This window comes from Bubalus bubalis, chromosome 2 (assembly GCF_019923935.1).
Source record: "Bubalus bubalis isolate 160015118507 breed Murrah chromosome 2, NDDB_SH_1, whole genome shotgun sequence".
In the NCBI taxonomy this organism is placed as follows: domain Eukaryota; kingdom Metazoa; phylum Chordata; class Mammalia; order Artiodactyla; family Bovidae; genus Bubalus; species Bubalus bubalis.
Genome location: NC_059158.1, coordinates 1771199 through 1783425, shown reverse-complemented (window position 1 = coordinate 1783425; position 12227 = coordinate 1771199). Strand labels below are relative to the sequence as shown.

The window sequence follows — 12227 nt, the reverse complement described above, 5'->3', positions numbered from 1 at the left end:
CCAAATCAGAGAGGGCCCTGTGCTCCATACTGAGAGGTTTGAACTTGATCCTGAATGTCAAGGGTATCTTGGAAGGATTTTAAACAGATGATTGAGAGGCCTGATTGGCCTGTTTGATGGCAGTGTGAGCGGTGGCGGCACGAGGAGCCTGCCACAGAGGGTGTAAACTGGACAGGGTCCTCTGGAGACAGAGAGATGCGGATGCATCTTGAATCTGATATACCCGGAGGTCACAGTTTCTGGCCATGCTGTGCAGCCTGTAGGATCTTAGTTCCCTGACCAGGGACTGAATCCCAGCCCTCAGCAATGGAAGTGTGAGTTCCAACCACTGGACCACCAGGGATTCCCAAATTCACAGGTTTTGATGTCTGATTGGATGTGGGAGGGCAAGGCTGAGTCTGGAGACTGAGGTTCTTGGTTGGGCAGCTTGGTTGGTGGATGGTAACACCATTTTCTGGATGTAAGAGCAGAGCTGAGTGAGCCACTCGGGCAGCATGGAGAACATGGGTTAGTTTTGGGGGATACTGCTATGGGGGGTCCTCTGGTACGTGGACTGGATCTAACAGCTAGGAGGATGTCCTCCTGGGAGCTGACAGTCACCCAGGAAGAGCAGGCAGGAGAAGGGCCATTAGTCCAGGTTCTTAACACACTGACCTGGAGAATGAAATGGCACCCCACTCCAGTATCTTGCCTGGAAAACCCCATGGACGGAGCAGCCTGGCAGGCTACAGTCCATGGGGTCGCAAAGGGTTGGACACGACTGAGCGACTTCACTTTAACACAGTGAAGAACAGCTACTTATATACCTGTTCTCCTGCACAAACCCTGTCTTTCTCATCTTTATAGACTCAGTTCCCAGTAAAGAGCCCATAGTAAGTACTGAAAAGAAACAATTCCTGAACGAAGGGGTGAGTGGATGGATGAAAGTATGGAGTGTGTGCCCTGAAAGTCCTCACAAGGACCGAGCAAGCCTTCCTGTCCGGGAGGAAGCCTGGATTGTTGAGTGCCCTGCAAGCTGAGATGCACTACCCAAGCTCCGATCTGTCCTATGGCCCCCGATTCCTAAATTGAGATTACTATCCATTCCACAAACGCTTGCCGAGTACCTACTACATTCCGTGTGTAGATACCGGGGGAAGAGCAGTGAATGGATGAGATGCGGTCCCGGCCTTCGTGGAGCTCACAGTCCGGTGGGTGAGACAGACATTGAACAAACAGTGATAAACCTCCACGACCTCACTGCACTCTGTTACCCCACTGACAACTCCCATCGGCCCCCAGGCCCCCTCCTCTATCGATGCCTTACTCTCGTACGGCTCCTTGTTGGCGAAGATCGCCCAGAGCACGATGGCAAAGCTGAACACGTCGGACTTCTCCGAGGGCCTGGAGTTGACGTCGTTCAGGTGCTCGGGGGCCATGTAGTGCAGCGTGCCACCGCTCTTCCCGGCACTGCCGCCCGCCTTCCGCTGCTCATTGTGCTCCTCCTTCGTCAGCTTGCTCCACGTCTTGAAGGAAGCGACGCCGAGGTCAGCTATCTGCAGGAGAGCAAACCAACGGGATGCTCCTGTGACGGCAGCAAGCAAATCAGAGCTGTCTTTAAATTGGGGGCTTATCCAGTAGATGAAGGGACTCTAACATTTGCAGAAACGGCTGCCCCGGACAGGTTTAAAACAGCTACCTCTGAACAAACTAGTAGAAAACATATGTCCTCAGCTGTCTGGAAAATCTCCCATAAGAAAAGTCTGTGTGAAATTCTGGTGTCTCGATTCTTACGCAATATCTGGGGGTGGGGGGTGGTGGTTGATGGGGAGAAAAGCAGAAGATATTCCCGAGAAGAACAACAACTAGACATGTTTACTCTAACTCCTCATTTATTCTGCATGTTTTCTGTTGGTTCTGAGGCTAGGGAAAACAGGCACTTTCTTTTCAGCAGGTTTGTGTAGCACATGGTACTGCACCTTCTGTTTTCCCAAAGGGTGTCCAGAAGCCCATGGATGTGAATTTCCAAGGATCCTAAAGACACACGGAGGACAGGAGTGTAGCTGCTGGTGCTGAGTTGGGAGCCTGAACCTGAGAGAAGATGGGATGCGGAAGAGGGGAAAGACAGACAAAAAGGCAAAGAAAAAAATACCAAGGTCAGACACAGAGCACAGAGGGAGGCGGCAGGGCAGAATGACAGAGCTATACAGTGAAGACACCAGAGGCGGCAGTTCCACTTTTGCTTCAGGGAATCTGAACTTGTGGGGATGATTTCTGGCATGTGATTGTCTAGAATCTTCAAATTCTAACCCAGATCATAAGAGGTAAGTTATTAATGTAAAGAACCTTCTTTTAAAGACACAGGAAAAAAAAAAACAAAACCCTGTCCAGGGCTGGAACAGAGCGCTAGAAGCAGAATCTTCTGGTAAAGGGATGCCTGGGTAAGCAGTTCCTGCATCCTCCCCGCAATTCCACTTCCCCTTTCAGACCCTTGTGCTCGGCTGGGATTCCTGCTGCCAAAGCCAACTTGACATGATGGTCCACCTAGAGGAGAAAAGAAAACCCTCCCTCTTTTTCCTTTGACTACAGTGGACAGAGTTTTCAAAAGGAAACGGATTTTTAAAAAGGAGATGTAAGTAAAGTGAAAGTGAAGTCGCTTAGTCATGTCCGACTCTTAGTGTCCCCATGGACTGCAGCCCACCAGGCTCCTCCGTCCATGGGATTTTCCAGGCAAGAGCACTGGAGTGGGGTGCCATTGCCTTCTCCTGATGTAAGTAAAGGAATAAATAAAGATCACTACCTCCACCAAGTCTCCCTCTTTTCATTCCTTGGCAGAGCTTTCTGGCACCGCCGTCACCAGGGAGGAGTTGGGCGAGCTCTGCTCTTGGCACACATCATGTCCGGAAAAGGGACTTACGCTGAGGATCAGAACCGCGCCGACCCCCAGGAGCCCTGACTGTGGATACCTTGATGTGGAAGTCACTGTCAACGAGGATGTTTTCTGGCTTGAGGTCCTTGTGTATCACCCCTTCTCCGTGGAGGTAGCGCATTCCTTCGATGGTCTCCATAATGATCCTCCCTTTCACGGACAGGGGGATGCTGACCTGAAACGAGTGGCAGTCTGTCCGGGAGACGGAAAGGGACTTAAAGGGGCCAAAGCACCGGCTTCCTTCAAGAGCAGTGGATCCGGACCTGAGGACAGAGCCAGCAGCTTCCTTTCCCGCAGGCCCCGAAGATGCGTCCTGACCACCTTGTAGGGTGAGGGCCCCTCCGCTGTGTTCCCACAGCTCTCTGTGGGCGTGTCTGTCAACACACCACCACACCAGACATTCACATCCCGACCTGTGCCCTGTTACCTCTGTCACACTTGCTATTGCTTCCTGAACAAACAGCACTGGCCTTGCTCTTAACAGGTACACACACTTGCGTTTTGACTACCCCACAGGGCAGGCAGGGATCTTAGTTTCCCGAACGGGCATCAAACCCGTGCCCCCTGGAAGTGGAAGCAGGGAGTCTCAACCACTGGACTACCGAGAAAGTCCAGGTACCTACACTTTTAAAAATGCATTAAAATTATTTGGCTTTGGTAAACAGGATGAATCTTGCTGTTGGAAACCTTCCTCATCCAGTGTTGTTATTCTTGAGAAAATCCAAACCACCAGCCATTCGCACAGGAGTCCGAGGCACAGGGGCTGGCAGGCCGGGCGAGGCGTACCTGGGCCTTGAGCACGCGCATGAGGTCGCCCTGCTCCATGTACTCCATCACCAGTGAGTAGCTGCCCTCCTCCATGATGACGCCCAGCAGCTTGACCACACGATGGTGCCGCAGCCGATGCATCATCCTGCCCTCCTCCAGGAGGGCCTCGTTGTACCTGGGGGCCGGGGGCAGGGGTCAGATGGTCAGGGGCAGCCTGCTCCTCTCCCGCCCCTGGGAATGCCCCCAAGCGTCCCCGGGGCTGCCCCTCCACCCTGGGTGCCTCCTCCCCGGGGACCATGGCCAGTGCACAGGAAGCGTTAACCCAATGACCAATCAACGCAAAGCTGGTGAAGAGCAGCAAGGAAATGCGGCCGGGAAACAAAGACCGCGCTGGACAGTGGACTAAACCCACGGCCTCTCTCACAGCCACTCCGGCGAGAGCAGAGGGAAATAAAACAGCTTCCCCACTGCCTCAGAGAGAGGGTCCTGGATGCTGTGACTCACGAACCAGGGCTTCGTGCCCATGCTCGGGGCTGGTCCTCACCCACCATGGAGCAGAGCCTTCGCCCGCTCCCGCCTGCTCCTCCCATCCTCTTCCCAGCGCCCCTGCACTGCCCTGGGCCGCCTCCTCTCTGTTTCCTCTTCAGTTTTCTTCTGTTATTTACCAGCTTGGAGCTCTCCCCTAGCCGGCGTCTGAATCCTTGTGAGTCAGGGATGTCAATGACCGCCCTGCAGGGCCATCCGATATGAAGCCTCAAGGCTGACCCTTGCACCCAGTTCTGTCTCATAAAGGCTGTGCCACCCGATTCCACCACCCTGGCACAGCATGTGGCCTGCCCAACACTGCCCCTGACTCACTCGGTGCGCTTGGGGCCCGTGTACACCTTCTTCAGGATCACCAGTCCGTGGGATCTGTGTAAACACAGACACACCTTCCCGAAGCCCCCACTGTCCAGGTCTGCCTGCTCCAGGAAGTCTGTAGAGCTCATCTTAATGTCGTCCAAGGACATGGCTGCTTTCCTTCTGAAGGGCCAGAATGCCCCGAAAACACACAACCCTGTGAAGAAAAGAGGACACGTCAGTACAGACAAGTCGTCACACAAACTGTATAAATGCTCCACCACACGCTTGGTGTGCCTTTATTTTTTGAAGATAGATTTATAGTCTCTAAGATGAATGTTTTTCCTATTTCCAGGAATCACAGAAAACCACAATCTTTCTTCCTTAGACTTTCATTTCTACAAACATGGAAGATCAGTTCAGTTCAGTCGCTCAGTCGTGTCCGACTCTTTGCGACCCCATGAATCGCAGCACGCCAGGTCTCCCTGTCCATCACCAATTCCCAGAGTTCACTCAGACTCATGTCCATCGAGTCAGTGATGCCATCCAGCCATCTCATCCTCTGTCGTCCCCTTCTCCTCCTGCCTCCAATCCCTCCCAGCATCAGAGTCTTTTCCACTGAGTCAACTCTTCACATGAGGTGGCCAAAGTACTGGAGTTTCAGCTTTGGCATCATTCCTTCCAAAGAAATCCCAGGGCTGATGTCCTTCAGAATGGACTGGTTGGATCTCCTTGCAGTCCAAGGGACTCTCAAGAGTCTTCTCCAACACCACAGGTCAAAAGCATCAATTCTTCGGTGCTCAGCTTTCTTCACAGTCCAACTCTCACATCCATACATGACCACTGGAAAACCCAGTGGTCGGATGCAAAAAGCCTTGACTAGATGGACCTTTGTTGGCAAAGTAATGTCTCTGCTTTTCAATATGCTATCTAGGTTGGTCATAACTTTCCTTCCAAGAAGTAAGCGTCTTTTAATTTCATGGCTGCAGTCACCATCTGAAGTGATTTTGGAGCCCAGAAAAATAAAGTCTGACACTGTTTCCACTGTCACCCCATCTATTTCCCATGAAGTGATGGGACCAGATGCCATGATCTTAGTTTTCTGAATGTTGAGCTTTAAGCCAACTTTTTCACTCTTCACTTTCACTTTCATCAAGAGGCTTTTGAGTTCCTCTTCACTTTCTGCCATAAGGGTGGTGTCATCTGCATATGTGAGGTTATTGATATTTATCCTGGCAATCTTGATTGCAGCTTGTGTTTCTTCCAGCCCAGCGTTTCTCATGATGTACTCTGCATAGAAGTTAAATAAGCAGGGTGACAATATACAGCCTTGACGTACTCCTTTTCCTATTTGAGAACCAGTCTGTTGTTCCATGTCCAGTTCTAACTGTTGCTTCCTGACCTGCATATAGGTTTCTCAAGAGGCAGGTCAGATGGTCTGGTATTCCCATCTCTTGAAGAATTTTCCAGAGTTTATTGTGATCCACACAGTCAAAGGCTTTGGCATAGTCAATAAAGCAGAAATAGATGTTTTTCTGGAACTCTCTTGCTTTTTCAATGATCCAGCAGATGTTGGCAATTTGGTCTCTGGTTCCTCTGCCTTTTCTAAAACCAGCTTGAACATCTGGAAGTTCACGGTTCACGTATTGCTGAAGCCTGGCTTGGAGAATTTTGAGCGTTACTTTACTAGCGTGTGAGATGAGTGCAACTGTGCAGTAGTTTGAGCATTCTCTGGCATTGCCTTTCTTTGGGATTGGAATGAAAACTGACCTTTTCCAGTCCTGTGGCCACTGCTGAGTTTTCCAAATTTGCTGGCATATTGAGTGCAGCACTTTCACAGCATCATCTTTCAGGATTTGGAATAGCTCAACTGGAATTCCATCACCTCCACTAGCTTTATTAGTATATAGAAATGCAAAATACTTTTGTATACTGATTTCCCTGGTGGCTTATATGGTAAAAAAAAAAAACACCAAAAAAACCTGTCTGCAATGTGGGAAACCAAGGTTTAATCCCTGGGTTGGGAAGATCCCCTGGATAAGGGAATGGCTACCCACTCCAGTATTCTTGCCTGGAGAATCCCATGGACAGAGGATCCTGGCAGGCTACAGCCGATGGGGTTGCAAAGAGACAGATAAGACTAAGCGACTAACATTTACTTACTTAGTGACTTTGTATCCTACAACATTGCTGAAATCGTTCCTTAGTTCTAACAGTTTTTTGATGGAGTGTTTGAGAGTTGTCTATGTATCTCACATGATCTGCAAATACTGACAGCTTTATTTCTTCCTTTCCCATTCACATGCCTTTTCTTGCCTAGTGAATCTGGCTAGAACTTCTAATACTGTGTTGAATAAAAGAGGCAAGAGTGGGCACCCTGGTCTTGCTCCTGATTTGTTGTTTTGTTTGGCAGCACCACATATGTGGTTTGTGGGATCTTAGTTCCTGGACCAGGGATTCTACTCAGGCCCTCAACAGTGGGAGCACAGAGTCCTAACCACTGGGCCACCAAGGAATTCCCCTTTTATTCCTGATCTTAAGACGCTTTCAGTTTTTCATTGTTAGTATGATGTTAGCTGCGGGTGTAAAACCTAACTTTGCACTTTGAAATTTTTAATAAAATGTTGGGATGGGAAGCTTTTTTAAGTGGCTGAAGGGGTTTCTGAAAATGCCTAAGCTGAGAGCAGTCCTGTCAGTGGCCTGCTGTAGTCTGGCTCAGGTAACCAAACTTCTACATCCTGCACAAAGTCTTTGGTGGGCCCTGCTACTCCAACAAAGCTCACATAGCAGCATGGCAGATTACACTATGAGCCATTTTCCTGTAACATGAGACATTTCCAAGTAAGAGGAAGTGCCCTCTGGAAAGAAGCACATTTTTGGGGCAGTGACACGGGGTGTGGGGAGGCTGCCCAGTAAAGGGCATGACCATGGTGGGGGCGGGGGAGGCAGGGCCTGAAGGTGAGCTACTAGAAGCTGTCACGACGGTGAAGAGCACACAGGCTTTTCTCCCATATGAACTCTAGCTCTAATTTATCAGTCCTTGGGTAACTTACATGAGCCTCAATTTCCTCATTTGCAAAAGGAAATAATAATGACTGCCTCACAGACTGGTAAGCAGTGTATGAGAAGAAACATCTGAACACACATTGGTGCCTGCTTTGTCGTTCTGGCTATGACTGGCCCACCCGTCTACCCCTACTCGTCACGTTCACACTGTTTCCCAGGCTGTGAGAATGGGGGTGTGCAGCTGGGATCCACTCTTCACAGTAGCTCTCTATGGACCAGTCCTTGTGAAGCAGGGTGGGGGTGTCCACTCTCCCCTACAAGCTTCTGAGTGCACATTCTTCTCCTGGCTAAAAATTGCTCCCCCTTGAGGTCTCAGAGACATCATTTCTTCAGGGAAGCCATCCTATGTCTTCTTATTAGACATTTTCACAGCACCCAGTACCTTGAATCAGTTAGACAGCTATAATTTGGGAGTTATTTCAATTAAGCTCACAGAAGGCAGGAAACTATCTTAGGCACTATTTATAGTCCCCAGCACATAACCTGGCATAAGGCAGTTGGTCATTAAATGCATAATTTTTTTTAAAAAAGAGAACTATTTAATCATCCAAAAATAAAGTTAAGTGAATTATAGCACATTCATAAAATGTAGTATTATATAGTCAATACATTAACAGGTGGATGGCTAGGTACACATATAGCTATATGTACAGGAAAAAAAGACACAGTGAAAGACACCTAAATGTTAGCAAGGATATCTGGATGGTCAGGTGACTTTTATTTCTTCTTTACACATTTATTAGATTTTGTAATTTTTATACAAATTACCTTTATAATAAAATTTCTTTTTTAAAAGGGAGTTAAGTTCCTCACTCAGTAATTCTTTATCCTAAGGAATCAAATCAGAGACACTGATATAGATTATGTACAAGGATATTCCCAGTAACATGAGAGAACAGCAAAAGCACATAATACAACTGACATATACATAACACGGGAGAGTAAGTTATGGCTCATTCACATTATGAAAGTCATCTAGCAGTTTTAAAAAATGATGTTATATGTGAATGTTTAGTGGGCTTCCCCAGTAGCTCAGCTGGTAAAGAATCTGCCTGCAATGCAGCAGACCCTGGTTCGATTCCTGAGTCAGGAAGTTCACCTGGAGAAGGGATAGGCTACCCACTCCAGTATTCTTAGGCTTTCCTGGTGACTTAGCAGGTAAAAAATCTGCCTGCAATGTGGGAAACCTAGGTTCAATCCCTGGGTCAGGAAGAGCCCCTGGAGGAGGGCATGGCAACCCACTCCAGTATTCTTGCCTGGAGAATCCCATGGACAGAGGAGCCTGGTGGGCTAGAATCCATGGGGTTGCAAAGAGTTGGACACAACTGGGCAACTAAGCACAGCATGAATGTTTAGTAACATTAAAAAAGGCTCCCAGACAGTACAGAAACAGGAAGGAGTTATAACCATGCCCTGAACTATGACCATAGGGTATAAAGATTCAGCTAGATGAGGACTTCTACCTGCTCTCTATCCTTCGGCCAGGTCTCCTCTCTTCAGAGCTGCCAAGACCAACTAGGACCTGCCTTGCCTCCTGCAGGAGCGATGCAGCTCCAGGGAGAGGGGCCTCCAGGTGGGCCTGCAGCGCTCTGTGAGGCTGGCTTCTGACCCCAGCTGGCTCTCCTCGTCTGTGGTTTGCTGGTTTAGCCTGGTCTTACTTCACCTTACGCACCTTTTGCATGGTTTCCAATGACTTCTTTTGTTTTTATTACTCCCCCCCTCCCCCGGCCATTCCCCCATGAATGATTCAACTCTATAAGTACTGAATATCTTAGGAGGGACTGGTGAGTGGTTTAGATGCCCAAGAGTCACAGAAACTCTGAAAGTAGCCAAGTAGAAAGTCACACTGTAAAGTCATGTTACAGAGTAATTAATGAACACACACTAACCTGTCATATCATCTTATGATCAAGTACCTTCAATAGAGAATATAACGGTCTATTTTAATGGTTTTCAAAATGTTTTTTGCATAAGTGTACTTAATTCAGGGATTTAAGGAAGCAAAATCCACTGAAATTAATTGAAAATTCCAAGAAACTTCACAAATTATCTGTAAGTCTATATAAAAAAAATTCATATCTACATTCAATTTTGTCAACTATACTTCAGTAAAACTGGGGAAAAATACAAATTACTAACAATATATAACATCAAAAAGCCAGACAAAATTAATCTACAAAATTAACAGTCAGGGTAGTAGTTACTACGAGGTGGAAGCAGGAGGCAGGGAAGGAAAGGAAGTGTGGGGGAGTGACGGCAATACTTGTTTCTTCTTAATGTTCACTTCAGGACACTTAAGAGAGTCAAACAGTTATGATGTGTGTTCTTTTCTGTGTATTGCAATAAATAATTTTTTTTAAGTTAAAAAAATTTCATATTTACCTTTAAGTGGTTGAGGGCAATTTTTTTCAATGTTTCAGTGAGGACCATACATGATGAGTCTGACAGAAAATACTGGCTACCCAACTATTATGCCCCCCTTTTCCTCTGCAGATGGAACTCTGTTTTTACTCAGGCATCCAATGGGAATTTCTCAAGGTTCTTTGATTTTAACTGCTTGATGCTTTGCTTCAGATAAACAAGAGCTCTGAGCAAGAGAGAAGACTGCAAGAGTTCAACCCAGTATTATCCTGCACATGATGACCCTCTGAAGTACCAACTTATTAATACATCGGCTTCAAGTTACAAATTAAGAAACTAAAATTTGGAGTTTAATGATTCACCTAGAGTAACAGATCCCAGAATTGAGCCTTAATGTCTTCACTCAAATTTCCACTATCAGTTCACTAACACATGCTACTTCTCCAGAGAGCAAACAATAATTTGTCTTTGTTAAAATCAGATGCAAAGACCTGATCTTACAATTCTGCTCACCTATACTAAATAAGTATGCTACATTCAGAAACATAGGGAAAGTACAGGCTAAATTTTAAAAACATATGAAAACATGTGGTTCAAAATCAATATTCTACTAGGTTAACACGATCATTTTTGCCGAAGTATAACATCCAACCATAGCATGGGAAGCTGTGCTTTTTCAAATTCCCAGCTCATACTGGTGGTATTACCATGTTGCCGATTAATAAGCATCCAAGAGAAGTTTTCAATTTTGGAAACTGTTATTTAGGCATTTTTCTTTATTCTCGTGAATATTCACAATCCTGAAAGTGCAATATATCTGTGGTGCTCAATACAGCTCAGTGAGAGAAACATGCAAATTACAGTTAATCATTATAGTTGTTTTATCAGTAATAATAATTACAATGATGAGATACCTCAAATGTTTTAAACAAGCTTCCTCTTTACCTTTTGTGTTTAGAAGGGTGCAGTTGCCCAAATTTATAATTGACTACAATTTCCTCCCCACTCTTGCACCTACGTACCTGATGGTTACAAAATGTAGATCAAGTAAGAAGTCACTCCTGCCTTGCCTTCTTCATGTGTGAATGGAGGGAGAAGTAATAGCGGTTCTATGGCAAAGTCGCTTGAGTGTAACGGGCCTCGGGCTTTGTCCAGGACACACAAGAGCTCCGAGCAAGGAAGAGCCGAAGGAACAGCGAGAGACAACGTAATGAACAGCCAACCCCGCCTCTGTGGGAGGCTGTCCAGTGTGAGGAAAGAAGGGTGGCGCTGACCCTCTTCAAAACTCTGAAGAGGCTACGAGAGCGTGTGTGCGCTCAGTCACTTCGAAAACGCACGCGCCACCGGGTGACGACGCCCTCCCCGCCGTGCCCGTCGATCCTTCTTTCCCAGCTCTCCTCGAAGACGGCGCGGGAAGGCGTCTGACGGCGTCGCGAGCTGCGGCGGCCCCGGCGCCCCCGTCAGAGGCCCTGCCCCAGGGCGCCCGCATGACCCGGGGCGGCGAAAGCTCCTAACGACACGCAGGGAAGACCCGCCACCTCCCCCGACACCACAGCGCAGACCACGTGACGGGCCGTCTCCACGTCACGCAGTTATCACGCCGGAACCAAATCTCCGCCCGGTCCCGCCGGACCCAAACTCCCGGCGAGACGAGACGCCTCAGGAATAGCCGACGGCTGGCAATTGGGCGCCCCACTTCCGGGAACTCGCGGGCCACGCCCACCACCCTACTGGCCCACCGTCTGACTTCCGGGAACTCGTGGGCCACGCCCCACCACCCTACTGGGCCCACTGCCCGACTTCTAGGAACGCCGCGGGCCACGCCCACCGCCCGAACTCCAGGAGCCGCGTCGCCCGCCCCCCACCCACCGGAAGCAGAAGCCCCGCCCCCTGCCGAAAGCCAGCCCGAGAGACTGTTGTGGGCCCGGAGGTCCCGCGCTAACGCACCGAGAGATTCACTTTCGCTTTCGCGGGAGACTTCCTGAGGCCCCAAGCCGGGTGAGGAAGGAGGCGGCGGGGCAGCCTAGAGTTGCTCCGACGCCCGGCAGTACCTGGCCGGCGCAGGCCCGGGTGGCACGCCGGGCCCGATAAGGGGTCTCCGGGGCGGAGCCGTCGGCTGGGAGGCGGGCGGAGACCGCCCCGCCCTGTCCACACCGCGCCCGGCTCCGCGGGCTAGCCGTCCGTCGCGTGTTGTCCACTGGTCGGCGCGCTCGGGCTCCTCGCGGAGTGGGCCCGCTGGGGCCCCGCGCTCCGGGGTCGGCGCTCCGGGACACCGATATGGTGT

At 49.0% G+C, this 12227-nt stretch overlaps 1 protein-coding gene and 1 long non-coding RNA gene across 6 annotated transcripts in view; one reads left to right on the top strand and one right to left on the bottom strand.

The window, feature by feature from the left end:
* LOC112579111 overlaps positions 1 to 3575 on the top strand; it is a 21987-nt gene extending 18412 nt beyond the window's left edge. For 2 of the 3 annotated variants that reach the window (XR_006639837.1, XR_006543670.2), the window contains exon 2: positions 2815 to 3575. This is a non-coding gene — a long non-coding RNA (uncharacterized LOC112579111). Of the gene's footprint in view, positions 1 to 1533; positions 2612 to 2814 lie in introns of those variants that run through there. The other variant, XR_006639838.1, reaches the window with a different exon arrangement.
* Positions 1 to 12227, bottom strand: part of RIPK1 (receptor interacting serine/threonine kinase 1) — a 27112-nt gene extending 14885 nt beyond the window's left edge. Inside the window, exons 1-5 of one of the 3 annotated variants that reach the window (XM_025264923.3) lie at positions 11891 to 12227; positions 4535 to 4733; positions 3695 to 3851; positions 2946 to 3083; positions 1307 to 1535 (exon numbers count right to left, since the gene is read on the bottom strand). In XM_025264923.3, the coding sequence (XP_025120708.1) occupies positions 1307 to 1535; positions 2946 to 3083; positions 3695 to 3851; positions 4535 to 4686 (676 nt within the window). In that variant the 5' untranslated portion in view covers positions 4687 to 4733; positions 11891 to 12227. Of the gene's footprint in view, positions 1 to 1306; positions 1536 to 2945; positions 3084 to 3694; positions 3852 to 4534; positions 4734 to 10965; positions 11491 to 11890 lie in introns of those variants that run through there. The other 2 variants (XM_025264926.3, XM_025264925.3) reach the window with 2 other exon arrangements.